This window comes from Pan paniscus, chromosome 1, assembly GCF_029289425.2.
Source record: "Pan paniscus chromosome 1, NHGRI_mPanPan1-v2.0_pri, whole genome shotgun sequence".
NCBI lineage: Eukaryota > Metazoa > Chordata > Mammalia > Primates > Hominidae > Pan > Pan paniscus.
The window spans coordinates 86,566,595-86,589,758 of NC_073249.2; the positions used below are offsets into that span (position 1 = coordinate 86,566,595).

At 37.6% G+C, this 23,164-nt stretch overlaps 1 protein-coding gene and 1 long non-coding RNA gene across 3 annotated transcripts in view; one reads left to right on the plus strand and one right to left on the minus strand.

The window, feature by feature from the left end:
- RGS5 (regulator of G protein signaling 5) overlaps positions 1-23,164 on the plus strand; it is a 181,607-nt gene that overhangs the window by 112,162 nt on the left and 46,281 nt on the right. The window contains exon 1 of one of the 2 annotated variants that reach the window (XM_003824577.5): positions 8,546-8,862. The exons of the other annotated variant lie outside the window; for it this stretch is intronic. Coding sequence (XP_003824625.1) covers positions 8,819-8,862 — 44 coding nt within the window. The 5' untranslated portion in view covers positions 8,546-8,818. Of the gene's footprint in view, positions 1-8,545; positions 8,863-23,164 lie in introns of those variants that run through there. 2 annotated transcript variants of the gene reach the window in all.
- LOC130541499 (uncharacterized) overlaps positions 1-23,164 on the minus strand; it is a 53,861-nt gene that overhangs the window by 3,818 nt on the left and 26,879 nt on the right. Inside the window, exon 3 of the long non-coding RNA XR_008955553.2 lies at positions 2,504-2,647. This is a non-coding gene — a long non-coding RNA (uncharacterized LOC130541499). The remainder of the gene's footprint in view (positions 1-2,503; positions 2,648-23,164) is intronic.

Genomic DNA, 23,164 nt, shown 5'->3' on the forward strand with positions numbered 1-23,164 from the left:
AAAGGACAAATATACTGGTGGAAAAGAATAGTTCAGAAATAGACTTAAGTACACGTGGAAATTCAGTGTAAGATACTCTGTAATTTCAATTTGTATTTCTTCTTTTCGCTCAGTTATTTAATAGAAAGTTTTTGAATTTCCAGGAGGAAGGGCCTTTTTGGTTTTGTTAATCACATCTAGTTTTAATTCACTGCAATCATAGAACATTTTTTGTAATATTTCTACTTAATTGGACTTAACTAATTTTCTTTTTGAATTGTTATATCCTAATTTTCTGTGAATATTTCATAGGTATTTGAGAAGAAGTTAGATTCTCTATTAGCAGGGTGTAGAGTTTGATATATATCCATAAGAAGTACGTGTGAGTGTGTGTGTATGTGTGTGTGTTTGACCATAATACTTATTTTTTGTCTTCTTTCTTGTACTAAGAATGAGGCATGCCAGTCTCTGATTATTAGCATGTTTCTATGTACTAGAAAGGTAGTTGCTGTGTTACTTTGTGCAAAAATATTTATATTTAATATTTCCATTTTAAGTTGTGGCTTTTAAGCCTTAAAAAGTATTTACCTTTGTTATATTCAATACATTTTGACTTGGATTTATTGTCTGTCAGGTTTACTTCTCTTGCTTTCTTGTTGTTTATGTCAATTATACCCTTGTCCATTTATTTATTTTTAATCTTTCTAAATAACTTTGTTTTAGGTATGTCCTTTGTATACAGAATATAGTTAGGTCTTACTTCTGACTTTTTTTTTTTTTTTTTTTTTTTTTTTTAATGGAGATGGAGTCTTGTTCTGTTGCCCAGGGTTGGAGTGCACACTATCATAGCTCACTACAGCCTTGAACTCCTGGGCTCAAGTAATCCTCCTGCCTCAGCCTACTGCATGCCTGGCTAACTTTCTTTTCTTTTTTTTTTCTTTTCCTTTTTTTTTTTTTTTTTTTTTTTTGAGACGGAGTCTCGCTCTGTCGCTCAGGCTGGAGTGCAGTGGCGCGATCTCGGCTCACTGCAAGCTCCGGCTCACTGCAAGCTCCGGCTCACTGCAAGCTCCGGCTCACTGCAAGCTCCGCCTCCCCGGGGTCCACGTCATTCTCCTTCCTCAGCCTCCGGAGTAGCTGGAACTACAGGCGCCCGCCACCATGCCCGGCTAATTTTTTGTATTTTTAGTAGAGACGGGGTTTCACCGTGTTGCCTGGCTATCTTTCTTAAAAACTGTTTTTGTAGAGATGGGGTCTCACTTTGTTAACCAGGCTGGGTTTTATTTGTAAGCCTAACTAAAACTTCTCTTTTAATGGAAAATTTATGCACATTTACATTTATTGATATAACTTATATGTTTGGTCTCAAAATTCTGTCACACAATATTGAATAATTATGTGTCTTTTATGATTTTTCTATATGTCACTCTCTATGAACTGTTTTTTCTTTGTTTTTTAATCTTTCTTTTTTTTTGGTATGTAGGAAGATTTATATTTCTGTTCTAATTGTTACCTTTGTACATATAGTTTTCTTAGTGTCTTTCATCTCCTGTTTTCTTATTTAACCTGTTATCTGGTTTATCCAATTTTATTGGTATCCTTTAACTGCTTCTGCAACAATCAATGATCTAATTCTACTTTTCTTCTTTCTCCCATTTTTAGTTTCATTATTTTTATAAAGAATTCTTGCACACCAATATTAAAAAGCCAGATAGTAAAGTTGTTTAAAAAATGGGAATATACAACTAATGGAAGAAAAATTACAGTGGCCAATGTGTATATGAATAGAAGCTCAAATTCCCTAGTAATTAGAAAGGCACAAATGAAAATGACTTGGTATTTTTTGCCTGTCACTGGAAAAAATTAAAGCCTGGCAAGTGTTTCATATTTGGGAAAATGAGGCTCTCATTTATTTCTGTTAGGAGTCTAAATTGGTCTGACTGTGTGATAATTTTGTACTGTTACACCTCTCAGCTGTCCCACTTTATGAACTACATTATAGATAAACTGCTCCGGGGGCATATATAGGAATATTAATTTAAGTACTTTTGCCAGAAGCAAACAATTAGAAATGACCTAAATATTTAACAATGGGTCTATAAAGAAATTCAATTATATTTGCATATGATATAATTCTTTCCAGCAATTAAAAAGCATAAACTGGAGGTATAGACTTTACACTTCCTATGTTAGTACCGATGCTTTTTAATCCTGAACAATTTCATTTCCATTTATATGATCAGAGGGTTTTCTCTTTGAAATAGCAAAAATTATACCACTTATCTCATGCTTTTGTTGTGAGAATTAAATGTGTAAATATATGACGTGTTTTAAAAAGTGATTAATACATAGAAATTATTCAGTAGTGTTAGTTATCATTATAATCTAAAAACAAAAACAAAAAATCATAATCTTAAATAACAAAAGATGCAGATTATATTTATATAAATCAAAACACATACCAATAATTACTATATACTTTTTATGAATTCATATTGTCTTAGTTTGTGCTGCTATAACAAAATACCTGAGACTGGGTGCTTTATAAACAAAAGAAATTTATTTCTTGCAGTTTTGCAAGCTGGGAAGTTCAAGATCAAGGTGCCAGCAGGTTCGGTGTCTGATGAGAGCTGCTCTCTGCTTCTCCAAGATGGTGCCTTGTTGCTGTCTCCTAACATGGCAGAAAAGCAGAAGAAAATGAACCCCCTCCCTCAAGCCCTTTTATAAGGGCTCTAATCTCATCCATGAGAGCTTTGACCTCATGGCTTAATCACCTCCTAAAGGCCCCACCTCTTAATATTAACACATTGGTGATTATTAAGTTTTAACACATGAATTTTGAGGGAAACGTTCAGATCATAGTAGATATGTATATGAGGACATTAAAAAAATGACCTGGAAGACCATACACGAAAATCTTAACAGGTACTAAGTGTGATGAAAGGGGAAAAATAATGGACATGAGAGTCCTCTTTTTTTCATTAAAAGAATCAAAAAGCAACATAAACTATATACTTTTAATGAATCCATATTGTCTTAGTTTGTGCTGTTATAACAAAACACCTGAGACTGGGTACTTTATAAGCAATGGAAATTGATTTCTCACAGCCCTGGAAGCTGGGAAGTTCAAGATCAAGGTGCCAGCAGGTTCAGCAGGACTATATTTAATATAAAGTCCAGGGACTTTAGTTTTATCCATTGCCTCTTTATTTCTTTAAATAAAAAAAGGCATGGGAGCAATATCACAACCTATTGACAGTATATATTTCTGAGTGGTAGAATTATAAATTGAGCTTGCTTATGGTTTAAAACATTTAGCAGAAAGACAGAAATCAAGCAACATGAAGGTGAAGACCTTGCCTCTGTTTACTCCATGTGCTCCTAGCTGGCTTTAGGGTGAGACTCTTCCTGTGAGTAGGGAGATTAGTGAATAGACGTCTGTTCACCGTGGATCACATAGTCCAAGAGGCCCCCAAATTGGAAGTGATAAAATGCATCTCAATAAATATATTGCTAATAATAGTTAAAATAAAGACACTTACACATGATTTAAGGAAATGAATTAGAGATGAATCAGAGCAGTTGTGTGGGCAGGAGATCCTTTTCATCTGATGAAAATGTTCAATGTCTCTCACTGCTTCCACTTGCACAGCTAACTCCTTCCTTCTGTAGAACTGTAATATCTAGTGCTTTGGAGCCCAAACCGCTGTGGCATCCTCCAGGGCAGATGGATATCTCTTTGAAGCACCCCTCTGAATTCCCTCCCCTGTTTCATTAGGTACCACTCCTACTCACCTCTCTTCACATTCCATGAAGATGTGGTTGAAATCACTCAGAATATGATGGCTTGTTTCTCTTTTTCTTTGCTATTACAGATTTATACCTTTTTCATATATTTACTGTCATTTCTGAGGGATTCTCAGGAGGGAAAGGAGATTTTAAAATAGTTCAATTTATTTTTCAGACTTCAAATTTATTTTACATAGTAGGCTCTCTCCTTTTTTTTTTTTTTTTTACTGTGGTTAAAAAACACATAACACAAACTATTCTCTTCACAGATTTTTAAGTGTACAGTACAGTATAGCTAACTATGGGCACAATGTTGTACAGCAGATCCCTAGAAATTTTTCATTTTGCATAACTGAAACTTTATACCTATTGAAACTTTATTGAATAGGAACTCCTCCATTTCTCCCATTTCTAACCTCTAGCAATCACTATTTTACTTTCTGCCTCTAGAGCACACTCTTTTACATACTTTCTGGCTATCCCATCCTTACAAAGTTTTAAAAACAAATAAGTGTTGGATTTAACATTATTTCTATTGAATTTTACATTTTGGGTTCTAGTCCATCTTTTAGTAAATTGAGATAATTTTTATTCTTGAATAGTCCATCACATGAACTCCTTTGGGACAGTCAGAAACATGCTTTGATTTTTAGCCCTCGCCAAGACATCACCCTCCATTGCTCTATGTTAAACTTGGGGTTTTTCTTTTCATATTATTATCTCCTCAAGGCCTCTTGGTATCAAATAATGATTTAGACTCTTGTCCCAAGGAGTCTCTTCTACTTGTTTTATATTCCCTTTATTAGATTTAATAGTCAACAACAGTGTCCACATGTCTCAAAAATGATAATTAATTGATTTGCTGATGTTTACTCAGTCAGTAGATGGCGGAACTTGGACAGTTTGTTTAACTCATTCAGTATTTACAGATGTCTATGTGCCTGACATTGTGCTTAGTGTTTGGAAGGCTGAGGCAGGAGGATTGCTTGAAGCAAAGAGTTCAAGACCAGCCTGGACAACAAAACTAGACCCTGTCTATTCAAAAAATTTAAAAACTAGCTAGGCATGGTAGCAAGAGTCTTTAGTCCCAGTTACTTAGGAGGCTAAGGTGGGAGGTTCGCTTGTGCCCAGGAGTTTGATGATGCAGTGAGCTATAATCATGCCACTTCACTCCAGTCTCTGGTCTGGGTAACAGAGCTAGACTCTGTCTCAAAAACATGTGTGTGTGTGTGTGTGTGTGTGTATGTGTGTGTGTGTGTGGTTTAGAGCCACAGCTTTCAAACTTTTTTGATTATGATCCATAGTAAGAAATATAGTTTACCTGATGACCCTGTGCACACTTACATATTGATAATTAAAGTCAAAATTTCAGAAAACAATACTTTTTACATCCAATGCACTTGGATATTTGTCTATTCTATTTATTTCATTAAAAACATCAGGTCATAATGCACTGCATTGACTTTCTTTTTTTTTTTTCTTTTTTTTATTTTTTATTATACTTTAAGTTTTAGGGTACATGTGCACATTGTGCAGGTTAGTTACATATGTATACATGTGCCATGCTGGTGCGCTGCACCCACTAACTCGTCATCTAGCATTAGGTATATCTCCCAATGCTATCCCTCCCCCCTCCCCCCTCCCCACCACAGTCCCCAGAGTATGATATTCCCCTTCCTGTGTCCATGTGATCTCATTGTTCAATTTCCACCTATGAGTGAGAATATGCGGTGTTTGGTTTTTTGTTCTTGCGATAGTTTACTGAGAATGATGGTTTCCAATTTCATCCATGTCCCTACAAAGGATATGAACTCATCATTTTTTATGGCTGCATAGTATTCCATGGTGTATATGTGCCACATTTTCTTAATCCAGTCTATCATTGTTGGACATTTGGGTTGGTTCCAAGTCTTTGCTATTGTGAATAATGCCGCAATAAACATACGTGTGCATGTGTCTTTATAGCAGCATGATTTATAGTCCTTTGGGTATATACCCAGTAATGGGATGGCTGGGTCAAATGGTATTTCTAGTTCTAGATCCCTGAGGAATCGCCACACTGACTTCCTCAATGGTTGAACTAGTTTACAGTCCCACCAACAGTGTAAAAGTGTTCCTATTTCTCCACATCCTCTCCAGCACCTGTTGTTTCCTGACTTTTGAATGATTGCCATTCTAACTGGTGTGAGATGATATCTCATAGTGGTTTTGATTTGCATTTCTCTGATGGCCAGTGATGATGAGCATTTTTTCATGTGTTTTTTGGCTGCATAAATGTCTTCTTTTGAGAAGTGCCTGTTCATGTCCTTCGCCCACTTTTTGATGGGGTTGTTCGTTTTTTTCTTGTAAATTTGTTTGAGTTCACTGTAGATTCTGGATATTAGCCCTTTGTCAGATGAGTAGGTTGCGAAAATTTTCTCCCATGTTGTAGGTTGCCTATTCACTCTGATGGTAGTTTCTTTTGCTGTGCAGAAGCTCTTTAGTTTAATTAGATCCCATTTGTCAATTTTGGCTTTTGTTGCCATTGCTTTTGGTGTTTTGGACATGAAGTCCTTGCCCACGCCTATGTCCTGAATGGTAATGCCTAGGTTTTCTTCTAGGGTTTTTATGGTTTTAGGTCTAACGTTTAAATCTTTAATCCATCTTGAATTGATTTTTGTATAAGGTGTAAGGAAGGGATCCAGTTTCAGCTTTCTACATATGGCTAGCCAGTTTTGCCAGCACCATTTATTAAATAGGGAATCCTTTCCCCATTGCTTGTTTTTCTCAGGTTTGTCAAAGATCAGATAGTTGTAGGTAAGCGGCGTTATTTCTGAGGGCTCTGTTCTGTTCCATTGATCTATATTTCTGTTTTGGTACCAGTACCATGCTGTTTTGGTTACTGTAGCCTTGTAGTATAGTTTGAAGTCAGGTAGTGTGATGCCTCCAGCTTTGTTCTTTTGGCTTAGGATTGACTATATAAACAGAGCCAAAGACAAAAACCACATGATTATCTCAATAGATGCAGAAAAAGCCTTTGACAAAATTCAACAACCCTTCATGCTAAAAACTCTCAATAAATTAGGTATTGATGGGACATATTTCAAAATAATAAGAGCTATCTATGACAAACCCACAGCCAATATCATACTGAATGGGCAAAAACTGGAAGCATTCCCTTTGAAAACTGGCACAAGACAGGGATGCCCTCTCTCACCGCTCCTATTCAACATAGTGTTGGAAGTTCTGGCCAGGGCAATCAGGCAGGAGAAGGAAATAAAGGGTATTCAATTAGGAAAAGAGGAAGTCAAATTGTCCCTGTTTGCAGACGACATGATTGTTTATCTAGAAAACCCCATCGTCTCAGCCCAAAATCTCCTTAAGCTGATAAGCAACTTCAGCAAAGTCTCAGGATACAAAATCAATGTACAAAAATCACAAGCATTCTTATACACCAACAACAGACAAACAGAGAGCCAAATCATGAGTGAACTCCCATTCACAATTGCTTCAAAGAGAATAAAATACCTAGGAATCCAACTTACAAGGGATGTGAAGCACCTCTTCAAGGAGAACTACAAACCACTGCTCGAGGAAATAAAAGAGGATACAAACAAATGGAAGAACATTCCTTGCTCATGGGTAGGAAGAATCAATATCGTGAAAATGGCCATACTGCCCAAGGTAATTTACAGATTCAATGCCATCCCCATCAAGCTACCAATGACTTTCTTCACAGAATTGGAAAAAACTACTTCAAAGTTCATATGGAACCAAAAGAGAGCCCGCATTGCATTGACTTTATAAGCCAGTAACAGGGGTTGGTCAACCATTGCCTAAAAAGGGTATATAAAGAGGGAGTCATTTAAAACAACTAATTTCAGATAACAGAGAAAATCATGAGAGTACTGTTCAATTCCAAATTCAGAGCTTTTCTTACGGATTATTCAGTGCCACTTTTTTTAAAGCTTGGACTCATGCCTACCTTTTAGGCATTTACATTTACAGATTAACTTATCAGCACCTTGGGCCCCGACAAGATAAGACACAATTCAGGTAAATTTTGGTAAATATTCCTTGAGTGATAGGAAGCAGGAAAAGTTTGAAGGAGAAGGAAAGACAAGCCTAGGCAAGGATGGCTATGGTGGGGAGGTACAAAGAATTACAAAGCATTAGTCATCCAAGCAAAGAATAATCAGAAGACCACTGACAGAATTAACAGAGTTCAGAGATAATATCATTATACTCAATCCCTACTAAGATTTTGGTGTTTGGTCTCCTAGATCACTTTTTTAGTACCTTCACAGACATATGGATTCATAAAGAATATATAGTAATTGTTCATATTTGTTTTGATTTATGTAAACAGTAATCTTGTCTCTCAGCTCCAGAAAACCTTGCCTGGTGCTTCCTGAAGGCTCACAACATCCCAGCCCGGCCTCCATCACTTACTTATAATGTGTTTTGGGGTCTTGAGGGCAGGGAGCTTTCTCTTTCTTCTCTGAATTCCTAGCATCCAGCTGAGTGCCTGGCACTTGGTAAGTATTCACATAACACATTCCTTGAATTCCCTAGATTTCAGTTTCCTTCACTGTGAAACAAAGTGGGCTAAACAATCTCCAGGAGCCCTTACAGTCCTAAGAATCTATGACTTTGACCGATCTGAAGTGGTCCAAGACACTTTGCTTCACAGGAAGCTCACATCTTCCTTGTGATTGGCCTGAGATTAGGAGTTCAAACAACCAATAACCTGTGCACAGTTTAGGGCCTAACCCTGCCCTGGCCGGTTAGCAAGAGAGTGTTGTGATAAGAGCAGATGAAAGCCTTATGCCACAGTAGTGCCTGTAGCAGAGAAAGGATTCCCTCCTCCACCTCAGGGCCCACTGCTGCTGCTCTCCAGCCTGCAGTTTCCTCTAAGGCTCTGGATTGGCTGGAAGAGCAACAGAGGGCTGGGAAAGAGCTTCTATATATACCTCAGGAGGAAAGGCATCCCAGACAGTTTTGAAGTTTTCAAAGACTGGCTCTGCTGTTAAGAAGTTGTACTTAAAGTGGAGGAGCTAAGCCACCTGCCAAAATGTGCAAAGGACTTGCAGCTTTGCCCCACTCATGCCTGGAAAGGTGAGAACCAAGTTATTTTTGTTTAAGAGATGCAGATATGGAGAATCTTTACTCAAGGGAGGCTGCCCAGGGGTAACAGAGGTATTGTAGTTTATGGCTAAGCTGAGGTGAAACAGGTGCTTGACTGTAGATTGGGTATTATCTCTTCTCTGTAAACAATATAGAGATTTTGAAAGATCCAAGCTAGGAGATTAATACAATATAGAGTATTTCATACATCATTTAATATCCAGAACATCATTTCCTTCAAGGAGATGCCTATTCTATAAGTCCTTATTTAGAGTTAAAACTGTATGGTTAAGGACATAGATTCCAACATTAAACTGTCTAGATTAGAACCCTGGCTCTACTACTTACTATTTGTGTAAGTACTATTTGGGCAATTTATTTAACCTCTATGTAGCTCAGTTTCCTTATCTGTAAAATGGAGATACCGAGAGTTCTCTACCTCACAGGCTGGTTATGAGGACTGAATGAATTAATATATATGAAGCACTCAGAACCATGTCTGGCACCTAGTAGACTGTATAAATGTTAATTTTTATTAATGTACAGGGACTGGGAGAGGGAGGCAAGTTTGCAGTGAGGAAGAGGAAATTTCCCATTGTTCTTTGTTCTCTGACCTCATTAGATAGAAGTAACTGGATGGCTAGACAGAGAAAAAGCCCTTGGGACACAGGGGTTATTTATTAGCTAGCATTCTTTTTCAGATAAATGCATCAAAATCTTTGAGGCTCCCTGGTTGTCCGTAGGCTGGACAATATTCTGGAGAGAATCCTAGGTATCTAGGCTAAGCAAATAGAAGAACAAATATCTTACTTGTTAGAAAACTTAACCCAACCATCCTCTCTGATGGAGAGAAGTAGGGATGTTTCTCCTTTTATTGAGATTGGATTTGATTAAATTGGGTTTGATCCCTCGTTATTTAAAGTAAATAAAGAAGATCCTTGCACAGATGTTCAGCCCTAAAAGCATTAGCAGTGTTTGTCTCGGAAGATTTTATTGTTTAAAGGGCCATCTATGACTTCTGTCTCTTACAAGTTCAGGTCTTCTTTTTGATGCCTTCCACTCTAGAAATAACCTAAAAATAATTTTTAAGGACATAACATTGTAGCATATAATTTTTTCTCCCAACAATACTATCTAGTAACTGAATATGAAACCTCCAGGGAGACTTACTCTCTGAATTATGGCTTTCAAACTTTTTTTTATTATGATCCATAGTAAGAAATATAGTTTACCTAATGACCTTGTGCATACTTACATATTGATAATTAAATAAAAGCATAGAATATTATTATTGTTTTTTAAATTTACATAAAAGAAACTTGTAGCTGTTAAGTTGTAGAAGTTAGATTGTAAATAAGGGATCAATATTGTCTATTGTACCAACCCTGGGGAAGAGGATAGGTTTTAAAGGTGGATACTATTTATTGCTATTAGCCTGTTCTTTCCTCTTACCTAGTATATAGAAAGCCTAAGAAATAGGGAGAGTTTTCTGTGCCTTTCCAGAAACGCACAGAAAACTCCTTGAATATGGGACAATGTATAATTATTTCCTTTGCCATTTTTGCAACTATGAGAATTGCAACTTGACTTTAATGGATGCTTTTAGCCTACTTATTGTTTGAAATTGTGTACTCTTATGTAGTGAATAAATCTTATCTTATTAATTGGCAAACAATTGACTTTAGAATGATTGTAACATCAGTTTGCCAAGCATTTTGTGATTCTATGACACATTGCTTGGCATTTGGTGAGAAATCAATAAAATTTCTGTTGAAAATTTGCCATGTTAATTATTTTGCTCTATGTTTTCTCATAAGTATGCATAATATTCACTGAGATATATGGATGGAACATTTCTTTCAATGATTCCTATTACTGTATTATATCTGATTCACTAGCAACATTAATATTGGATCACTTTATTTTTTGATGCACAGTAAATTCTTATGCACCAGGATATAACTAATGTTCATGTAGAATATTGAAGAGTGGTGAGTGGTAAAAGAGTGAGCTTATTTTCCCCATAGGTTGACTGAGTCTTTTATTTATTGGGATGTGGTAGAATATGCAATTATTGTGAGCTATTACATATTGTTTCATAATCTGTTCTCATCGTAAATAGGGTCATTGTAATTTCTAATTACCATGCTGCCTGAGAAGAATGTTTTGGAGAAATGGAATTGTGGAGCTGTGAAGCTGTTAGTACTTACCCATGGAAAGGGTCTAACACTGTCTATTCTAAGGGGAAAATGACACTTGAATAAATGCTTCCAAACCTGCCTTCCATGGCTCTATTATCTGACTCCCACCTTCCTCCCCCACACAGGCTCCTGTCTTTGCATTTCTTCTCTCCAAACCACAAAAGGAACATGGATATGCTTCAATGCTTAGATAAAAATATTTAAAAATTCATATAAAATAAATTAGGGCAACAAATACACATTATGAAAAATCTGCTTTAAATGAAAAGCTCTGCTGAAGAGTTCAGTTCTGACTTCCATATGGCATTAGAAATATAATTCACTTTACAAAAATCTGAATAGCATATCATTATTTATCAGAGTGGAAAGAGTACTAGTTAAGGAGTAAGGTGCAGACTCAATTTTGTCATTATCTGAATTTGTGTCCCTGAGCAAATTATTTCACTTCCCCAGGACTCTATTTGCTAATTTAATAGGTAAAAGTTGGATTCATTGTTCTCTAACATGTTTTCGAGTTCTAACCTAATGTAAACAAAGTGAGGTACACTTAGTCTCAATGACTACTAAGAGATGTGATTAAAGGAAAATTTTCCTATTTTTCTATAAAAGTTTGACAGCAGGTGGGGCATGGTCGTTCATGCCTATAATCCTTACACTTTGGGAGGCTAAGGCAGGAAGATCCCTTGAGGACAGGAGTTTGAGGCTGCAGTGAGTCATATTGCACCACTGTACCCCAACCTGGGTAACAGAGCAAGAGCCTGTCTCTAAAAATCAATTAATTAATTAATTTAAAATAAAAATAAAGTTTGGGAGGAATGAAGAATCAAATAATGAAAAATAATCAAGGACCCAGCCCTGTGCTAAAACCACTGGGCCATGGCAGAAGCAACCTGCTCAGTGATTCTAATGCTGATTTATAAGAAAGCAATTATAAGAATAATTTGCTTCCTGTAAGGGGAATTGTTTTTGACAGCAACTCTTTATTAGCAAAGAATATAAAATAAACTTTTTTTTAACAACAAAAAGAGAAGTTTTTTTCCATAAGATTAAAGGGTGGAATATATATAATGGGTAAGGATATCCAAAAACCTGCCGCATAAAGTAAGAAAATTTCAACAATTAACAAAGATTAACTTTTCCATGACATGTAAGGAGAAATCTAATCCTAGAAAATATTCCTTTCTGAATGTCCAGGGAAGCTTTCAGCCAAAGTCAACTTTGATATATTTGTATAAACTATTCTTTATTTATTTAGATTTTTAAGACTATTGCTTATTGAAATTTTAAGTAGGCCTCGCATACTTTTATATGTTTAAAGAGGCAAATAATTCAAACATTTGGGCAATGAATAACCATATGCACACAGTTTCTACCCTCTGGCATATTGAAACCTGTACTATATGGGTGAGAATCTTATACTGTCAATGAAAAAGAAAAGAGTCGTGTCAATTTAATACCTTATTTTTACCCATGATTTTCAAGTTTGAATTTTAGGCTTCTTTTGAAAATTTATTTTATTTTCAGAGTCTGTTGAATTTCTCTAAACAAGTTTAAATTTTAAAGTAAATATTGCTCTTTGGGAAAAGATGAATGTATTATGAAACAAAAAGTGTTACTATTGGCCAGGCACATTACTGCTGCCTGTAATCCCAGCACTTTGGGAGGCCAAGGTGGGAGGATCACTTGAGGCCAGGAGTTTAAGGGCAGCCCGGGCAACACAGGGAGACCCTGTCTCTAAAAACAAACAAACAAACAACAACAACAAAAATAAATAAATAAAAACACCACAAATATTAGCCAGGCACAGTGGATAGCACCTGTAGTGCCAGCTATTCAGGAGCTGAGGTGAGAGGACTGCTTGAGCCCGGAAGTCTGAGGCTATAGTGAGCTATGATTGCTACTATTGCACTCCAGCCTGGGTGACAGAGTGAGACCCCAGCTCTGAAAAAAGAGGATTATTTTAAAAAACTGATAATACTAATAATTGGACTGGTTGCTTTATGTTATGATGACAACTTTGATTTTTAGGCTTAAAACTGTGTGCTTATGGTTATTCATTGCCCAAAAGTTTGGATTATTTGTCTCTTTAAATATATAAAAGTATATGAGGCCTCCTTAAAATTTTAATGAGCAATAGTCTCAAAAATCTAAATATCATCATAATATAAAGGAACCAGTGCAGCTATTAGTATTTTAAAGAGCTACAAGCCATTTGCTACTCTGGGTGACTGGCATAGATCTGATTTCTGTTTCAGACTGAAAAGGGCTAAGGGTATAATGTGTTTAATCCACAGTTCACACAGGGGCTTTTGGCCATCTCAAGGGTGTGTCAATGCTAGGAATTTCAGAAGCCATAGGAAGTAAATGGGAAAGGTAATTTTCAAACATTTATTATTTTTAAATTTATTTTAAATTTTTGTTTTTAAAAATTTTGTTTTTAAAATGTATTATTATTTTACAAAACAATCATTTTTTTTCCCATGTTCTCTGATTTATGTGGGTCAAGTGTGGACAATTTAGAATAGAAAGGCAGCTAATAAGCAGGAATACTAATGAACTAATCTTCTGAGGTTGTTAAACCTTTAAAAGCACTAGAGTGAGTCAAGGTTCCTGGGTTTTCAGGATTAATAAATTCAAAGGCATAAGCACATCCTTGGGCTAATTGTAGAGAAAAGGCAAGCACCAAGTGAATTAAAGACTGGCAATTAGCTTGAACAACTGATAGCTCAATTGGAATGAATTGAGGACCATCAAAGAAACCTGAGAGAGGTCCTAGCAGAGCTTCTGGTTGGGTTTAGGATCATGCTTGCTGAGAATAAGTATGAATTTCAAGCTTACTATACCTGATATTCTAGAGATGTCATTGAAAGCATTGTAGTGAAACTTTAGAATGTTAAGAAAGTGAATGAACTATTTAATAAAATTTGGAGGGGGATCACTAAGAAAAACATTTATTTTGATTCCTACTGATGAAACAATATCAGTGATTTCTCTAGATTGCCTTTCAAACCTGTGTACTTGCCTTAGGCATATGGATGAAAGACCCATGCCCTGCTCCCATGGAAATTTAAGCCCAGTTAGGGAGATAAATAAGAAAAAATTAATGCTCAGTGTTGCAATCCACTACGAAGGAATATATCCATAAAGTGCCAAGAAGCACAGAAGTTGGGGTGGTAGGCGGGGCCCCTAGAGCTTTTAGTGGGCAGGGAAGAATTTACAAGGTTATACGGATGATGCTTGAACAAAGTCTAAGAGGACAGAGGAGTTAGCCAGGTCTAGACAGGAAGAGGAGAGAGAAGGAAGGCCATCTAGGTGAAGGGGACAGGCCTGTGTGTGCAGAGACCCAGAGATGGGAGAGCACAGCCAATTTGGCTGATGTTGTGACATCTATGTACAACCTGTATTATCTCTCAGAGGCCAGCAAGGAGGGAAACCACTGAGTTTCTAACCACAGTTAACCTCCTGGGCAGCAAGTCCTGCATATGGTTCTCTGGGAACTTCTCCAGTGCTCATCTGTTCCCAACTCTGAGGATGGAAGAGATTTATTCAGGGGAAAGATAGTCCTCCCCTTCACCTAAATGATTTTATTACTAAAAGGATAGACTGTATTTGGTATAGTAGACACCAAATAAACATTTTGTTGAAGGAATACATGAATGAATTTACAGCAAATAGAGACAAGAGCACTTCTAGGACAGCTTGGTGTTTTCTCTGCTTTCCTTGGGTATTGGGGAGACCAAGAACAGTATCAGTGTTGACATTTTAGGCCACAATCGGAAAAAGAGTGTGTGTTGCTAAATAAAGAGAGGTGCCTGCTATGGGAGAAGGGGAGTGGGGATTAGGAGAAAAAGAAAAGTGAAGGAGACTGTCTGCATTTCTATAATGAGGAAAGCCTTGTTAAAGAGGTGAGTCTTCTTTTGGCTGCAATGATGGTATCCCTTAGGTGAGCTCTAGGAAGTTGTACTGCCTGGGCTGTTCCTCATGCAGTTACTGTTGAAGCTTCTTTAGTGAATTGCATTCTGTATTCCAGCTAGTTGCCCCTTTCTATTCTTTCTTTCATTTATTCTGGGTTATGCTCAATCACCAGATATCAATTCATAACACTTTTAGATCCCAGAATCTTACATTTTGAAACATCCCTGAAAGGTTGTCTAATTTGTTTCTCCTTCTCTAGCAAGGACTACACAATATTATGGGATAGATGATATCTAGGGAGAGAGTTTATTTATGTCTCTGGAGCCATTGTTAATGGTTTTTGTCTGTACTGCTGGCCAGAGAGCAAAGGGGCTAAATTTTAATTAATTCAGTCAGGATCAGTCATTAGTAACAGGAACCAGAATATGTCTGGAGGCCAGAAGATAACAGTTTCCTATCTCTTTCCTCCCTTAAAGTTCTAATCAGTTCTCAGATAACATTGCATCTGCACTACTTTGAAGGCTGAGTCACCCAGAGGATAAAGACAGTGAAAGCCTGATTGTTTCTAACGATCGGAGGAAGTTACTCTTAAGATTACAGGATTCAGGAATAGGAAAGAAAATGTTCACAGTAAGGAAGGATGTGAGCTCACAGTCTCTCCCCTGCCTCAAGACCAGCGCTTGAACTGCAGTGTGGCGGGGTAGAAAGAACAGTGTTCATAACTTCCTCTATTTCTTCCTTACTGTGTGAACTTTGGGAAGTCACCAAACCTCTCTGAACTTCATTTTCTCAGAAGTGCTAAAAGAAATAAATGAAATATTATATTTAAGGTGACTAGTTTTTAGTAGAAGCACCCCTATTAAACAATTATTTTCCTTTTATCTCTCTTTTCCCCTTTGTAGGCAGTGAAGGAAACATAATTTAAGTCAGTCAATTATGTGCTAAGGCCTTTGGTAAAACTTACTCCTTTTTATCCTTCCTCATCATAACCTCATCTTTTAAAAAAATAATAAAGATACATTTTTAAAATGGTACAGTGTTTAAAAAATACTTTATCCATAATTTTTTCAACATGTATATATTTTTAATTATTATTGTTATTTTTGTTTCAGTAGTTTTTGGGGTACAGTTGATGTTTGGTTACATGAATAAGTTCTTTAGTGGTGATTTCTGAAATTTCAGGGCACCCTTCACCCAAGCACTGCACACTGTAGCCTATAGGCAGTCTTTTATACCTCATCCCCCTTTCACCCTTGCCCCCTGATTCCCCACAGTCCATTATATCACTCTTATTCCTTTGCATCCTCATAGCTTAGCTCCCACTTATAAGTGAGAACATGCAATATGTGGTTTTCCATTCCTGAGTTACTTCACTTAGAATGATAGCCTCCAGCTCCATCCAAGTTGCTGCAAAAGACATTATTCCATTCTTATATACAACATGGTATATGTATACCACATTGTCTTTATCCACTCACTCACTGGTCGATGGGCACGTAGATTAGTTCTATATCTTTGCAACTGCAAATTGTGCTGCTATAAACATGAGTGTGCATATGTCTTCATATAATGACTTCTTTTCCTTTGGGTAGATACTGGATTGGGATTGCTGGATCAAATGGTAGTTCTACTTTTAGTTCTTTAAGGAATCCCTATACTGTTTTCCATAGAGGTTGTACTAATTTATATTCCCACCAGCAGTATAAAAGTGTTCCCTTTTTACCACATCCATGCCAACAGCTATTGTTTTTTGACTTTTTAATTATCAACATATATTTCTTCTTACAAAACATATCAAGTCTTTACAAAATGATAAAGCTCATTAAAAACCATGATCATACTTAAAAATTAACAATAATTCTATAATTCATTGAATATCCGGTAAGAATCGAAATATTTTCAATGCTCTTTTCTCAATTGGATTGTTTGTATTAGGATCCAAAAATGTTCACACACTGAGATTTCTTAATCTTATATCTCTCTCAGTCAATAGGCTTCCTGTTTATTCTTTCTTTGCAATTTATTTGTAAAACACAGTCTTTTTAGACACAAGTATAAGAGGCTATGTAACATGTGGGAAAGGTACTAGATAGGGAATACAGGCACCTGAGCTGTAACACTGGCTTCTACTACCTAGTGGAGGATAAGTCATGTGCCAGTTCCCCTCTCCAAGTATCACTATTACATTTGTAATAGGACGTGATCAATTATATGGTCTGTTGTACTCCTTCTGGCTCCAACACCTTCTCATTCTGAATTGGGACACCATGTATTTTGAGAAAATATTCCATTTTTATTATAATTTCTTTTCTCATCTAAGTCATATAGGAAGGCCTGGGAAACAAACTTCTGAATGTAGCTTAAAAGAAGCAATCAATTACATATGTGCAATTTTCTTCCCATAATGTTTAAAAATCTCAGTGGACTCAATTAAGAACCCCATATTTCTTTAAAAGACTTGTGATAAGTTCAGAATATACTCCCAATTTGTGAAAAGTATATATTAATATGCAGTGGAAAGTGATTCTGTTTTATTTTGGTGAATTCTATGAAGAAAACAGGTGGTCTCGGTTTCTTGTACAATTTGAGGATGAATTAGAATCTGAATCTAACAGTGTATGATGCTTACACTTTATTTACAGTTAACTTCATTTTTTCCTCTTCAAGTGTATAATGTCACTGAGGGCAAGATAAAAAAGTAAACACAGACGCATGTGACTTTGGGGGTGTGGCACCACTGACTACATTTATACTACACTACATTTTCTCCAGTGGGAAAGGGTGGCCCACTCCTGCCCTTCTGAATGCTGCTTAGAGGTAAACTTGTCGTTTGCCTTAACAGTGGAAAAGTTTTCATCCTTGAGGATGGGATGAGAAGGGTATGTCAGGGTTTCCAGGTCTTTACATAATTAACCAATTTTCATCTGCCATCTGGGTAGATCATGGAGTACTGACAATTCTTGGAAGTGCTATGAAGACTGCTGACTGCATAAATCCATGTCAGGCGTGTATATGCTCAGCAACTGCAAATTCCAACCAGATTAGGAACATATAGTTTGCCTCCAGACTAGGCATTATAAATTGGGTCTTTCCTGGAAAATCTGTAGGTGTGATCAACCTAATTATAGGATGCATGCATTATCAACACAGCTAATCCATGTGCGTTTTTAGGCTTATTTACCCTGACCATAGAGCTCCTGAAAAGTCCAAACAGAGTATTTATTTGCAAGGTATTCCATTCAGTTGCCATGCCTAGGTAGAATAACTTAACCTGATTTTTTTTTCTCCTTCAAAAAGAAAATATTTCAGTGTTTAAAGGAATTGGCCAAGCAGTTTTTGAATACTTTGGACAGTAGATACTTGATGACCATGTTGGTTTCATGAATAGTAAATGAGGCTAAGACCTTTATTCTATATTCTCCATGTTTTCCTTCCTAACTGTTTCCCCAGGCACTGCTCAAAACAGCACCTAGCCCATCTGGACAGATCATTTAGAGACTTAAAACTCTACATTCTAGAAAGACATTGGAACTATCATATTAGAGTCAGAAGAAGAAAAGCAACACGAAACAAAGTACTTGTAAAAATGTGAAGTGCTCTCCTTTGCAAGTGTTTGTTATTATTAGAGAAGTATGTGGAGCTGTTTTGGTCAAGCTTCCACTTTTTGATATTTTCTTGTGCCGAACATCTGTTTCTTGATGAGGCACTTGTCTATGGGATTCAGGAAGTTTAGAAAGAATCAAGATGTTCCATTAAAAAATAGCTTCCTGTATTTTGGCAAGTTATTTTAAGTGATAGTCTATGGGAGATATCCAGTGAATGGGAGTGTGAGACCACATAACCTGTGTATTTGGGACAAGGTCAACAGTGCAGGTCACACTGAAGACTTTCCCAGAGGATCTGGTGGTCTGATGCTTTCTGGATGACAAAGTTTCAGAGTTTTAAATCTTGCTTCTGAATCACCAAAGTGCAAAACAAGATGTCATTTGAACACACACATGCATGTGCAGGCACACACACTTACACACATGTACCCTCAATATTGTTTATGACTTGGATAAAAGATGGATTGTTTGTTGAAATCAGAGATTTGTGCACACAAACTGAAAGTGTAGCTGGGCCTGGTAGGAAGAAACATTTTTCTTTCACAAAGATGAATGTAGATTGATGGGAATTTTTTCCACCTTAGGCAAATAGGTATTTTCTATCTCCATAGTTTGGATTTTATACTAAGTGGGAAAAACAAACTTTTTCTCTCTCCTCACACAACACTTCACTTCTGACACCCAATGTGTGGGATTTCCCCACCAAGAAATTCTCCAACATTTTGTAGGCACCAAGGGTGTGTTCTACAATTCAATTCAACTCTGACACTATCTACTTGGAGTTAACGTCATATCCCACAGGTTAAGGGCTCAGCCCCACAAGACTGCCCCCCACTTCAGATGCCAGTTGTAAGTTCAGCTATAAATTGGGTTTCCTGTAATCCCTTCTTTAGCTTCAATAATTTATATAATGTCTCATAAGACACGGGAAAACATTTTTACTTTTACTGATTTATCGTAAAGGCTATTGCAAAAGATACAGTTGCAAAGGATACAGTTGAACAACCAAATGAGGAAGTACATAGAGCAAGGTATATGGGAAGGGGCACAGAGCCTCTGTGACTTCTTCGGGCACACCACCCTCCTAGCCCCTTGATGCATTCTTGTTCACCAACCCAGAAGCTCTCTGAACCCTGCATTTTAGAGATTTTTATGGGGGCTTCATTACTTAGTATATTTGATTATTAACTCAATCTTCAGCCCCTCTTTTCTCCCCAGAGGAAGCTTTGTTGAAAGCTCCAAGCTTCTAATCATAGTTTGGTTTTTCTAGTGACCAACCCTTATCCAGGAAGCCACCAAGAGTTGCCCCATTAGAGCAAAACATGGTCCTCTTACCCAGGAATTTCCAAGGGATTTAGGAGCTCTGTGTAAAGAACCAGGGTCAGAAACCAAGTATTAGAACAAAAGGTGCTCCTAGCACTGTTATCACTCAGGAAATTAGAAGAGTTTTAGCAACTTTGTGCCAAGAGTTTATGGCCAGAGACAGGGGGTTAGACTATGGCATAATAAGAAATGCACTCATGAAGGCAGTAAGCCAGCCCTTCACACCTTCACTGCTCCCATTTTAGACAACCAATGTTTCAGTTACTTGTTTCACTTCTCCATTAAACTGTTACTCTGAAGAGGATATCTATCTGCTCATTGTTGGACATTACAGGCTATACTGTGTGTTCCTTGGTCTGAATAAATGATGGTTGGCTACCCAAATTGCTGCACTATCTTTTTTTTATAGCATTTTGAGCATTTGCATCTGACACTTCATAAGCAAAACGCACTCTAGGGTCAGTGGCTATTCCTGTCAAGACCCATTTGTAGCCCTCCAAGGCTACTGGCGTCAGTCTTACTTGCCAGCTATGCTCCTGCCCTTCCCACCCAAGAATCTGCCACATAGCCATCGGCAGTCTCTGTCTCTTTTGCTGACAAACAGGACAGTTCTTACTGGCATTTTGTTTTTCAGAGTGTGCAAGAAGAGTATGTCCAGATTTAGTCCATCTCTGCCTTGCTGTAGTACTCCCATATCCACTCATTTCATGGACCCAGGTGGCCGCCACAGGAGAGCACACAGGGATATATATATATGTATTGATCCAATCACCTTTCAAACCTGGAAGGGACTTCTGATGGCCATCAGCATGTCCTACTTTAACGAACCCCTTGAATTCCCATAGTCATTTCCATAGAGCTGTGCCCCATGTGGGTATCCCTTTAATGGGCTAGGCTTCCACTGACCATATAGCCAGGCAATTGGCCACTGCCCATGAGTCAGTAAAAACTGAAACACAGGGGCTTTCATCACGGTTAAATTCTTCATCATTGCTAGGAAAACAACATGCAATTCAGCCCACTGGGCTCACCTGTTTTTATCTTCTTTGATAGGAGTGACAGCCTTCCAACAGGGTGCTGTCCATACACCTTGGAACTACTGTCCACAAACCAAGTAACTCTGTTAGTCAGTCGAGCACTGTTTATAGGGTATTGTCTAAATTATTAGTTTGGCAGCTCCTCACACAGTTCCACAGTCAGTCCTAAGGGAAAAGGGGCTCCCTGCTGGTATCTTCTCCTTGCATTCTCCAGGTAGTATGATCCTGTGTAAGATCCTGTTCATTTTACTGTGGAACTTTTCCAGGCACTGCCATCCCCATTAGAGTGTTTCTCTGATATCACCAAGACACCATGGGTATTTCAGGTTTCAAGATTATTTTATGTTCTTCAGTTATAGAGGTATTTAAATTAATGTCCAATAGCAAGCTAATAATTGACCCTCAAATGGAAATTCTCTAGTCCAAAATCCTCATAGTTGTCACAGGGAGGCACTCACAGACTTTTGCTATAAGCCTCAGTCTAAGCTCTGTATAGGGCTTTCAAACAAAGAATATGTGCATTCAGCCTCTACTCTATATTGCTTGGGCTTGAGCAATCTTATTGGTTCTAATTTAGTGTGTTCAATTAGCATTATTTGGAGAGCAGATTTACATGTCTTCTGTGTTACAATACTAGGTAGGGGAAATACTCCCCAGTCAGATACAATGTTGATCCCCATAATATAACCACTTCACACAGAGCCTGCTTAAACATTCCAACTTTCATAATTCTATCAAATTCAAATATTTTCATAATTCTATCAAATTTCAAATTCTATCAAATCTCAAATTTTTCTGTTCTCTCAATTTCATTGTAGCCTAAGTGAGGACTTTACCAGTGGGTTTTGGTACCATGGTGCATGAGACTCCTGTTTCTAGGAGCTCTGGAAACTTTTCTTCTCTACTCTCTGACCATTTACCCACTCATAGCAAAAGGCTTTGGGTTCCCACAAGGGGGTCAAGCCCAGAGACCCTGACCCCTTTATTAATCTTTATCTCAATTGAGTGGTCTAACTTTTGCTCCAAGCAATTGCAGGTCATATTTCTCCTTGTAATCTTAGTCTTCTGGCTTTTTAACCTTCTCCAAACTGGGGTAGATGGAAGGACTTGGTTAGGGCCCTTTAATCACCAGAGATCACTTTGACCCACACCAACTTTGACAGTGTTGTATTAAGACCCTTGTTTTAACCCCATCAATGTTTGCTTTATTCATCGCACTTCTTCTTAATAACCCTCTAAAGATTTTATCGTGCTTGCATGAGTACCATTTTACGTCTCTTTATTCTTCTGTTTGTTTTGCTCCATTGAATCACCTAATGCCTTAATAAGTTTTTGAACATTTTTACCTTGTTGGGAAGAGTTCCTTGACTCTTCCTTCTGCCCTTTGCCATCCTCTTGTTAACTACTCTTATCGTTTTTATTAGCATATGTACAACCCATGAGGGGAAGCCAAGATAGCAAATTCAATAAAACTTCCCAGATTGTCATTTAATTTTGCCACGGTAAGATTATATGGAGTGCCCATGCGAATGGTGCTTTCTTACCCACAGCATTTACCATGTCCTGGGAACACAGGCATATTCAGTGAGTGAATAACCTGATTATCACAAGACAGTCCCACGTGGCCTGCACTCTAAGCAGAACAGCTGCTTCATCTGGGCTGTTCTACATGGCATTTATATGGGGAAAGGAACAGTTCATTTCTTGGGATAGACAGACCTTACAACCTTACAGTAGCTTTTTTTTTTTTTTTTTTTTTTTTTTTTGAGATGGAGTCTCGCTCTGTTGCCAGGCTGGTATGCAGTAGTGCAATCTTGGCTCACTGCAACCTCTGTCTCCTGGGTTTAAGCGATTCTCCTGCCACAGCCTCCCAACTAACTGGGACTACAGGCTTGTGTCACCATGCCCAGCTAATTTTTGTATTTTTAGTAGAGACGGGGTTTCACCATGTTGGCCAGGATGGTCTTGATCTCTTGACCTCATGATCTGCCTGGCTCGGCCTCCCAAAGTGCTGGGATTACAGGCGTGAGCCACTACGCCCAGCCACAGTAACTTTTTTCTAGTTCGCCAGGTTGCCTCTTCTCTCAGGAATAACCTCCTGTGTCTCTGGATCCTGTTTTACCATCTGTGATTATCTCATTTTGAGCTGTGGGTCCAGAATCCACCCCAAATCCATTTTAGTAAAGGTTCTTCAGGAAGCTGATGATACCAA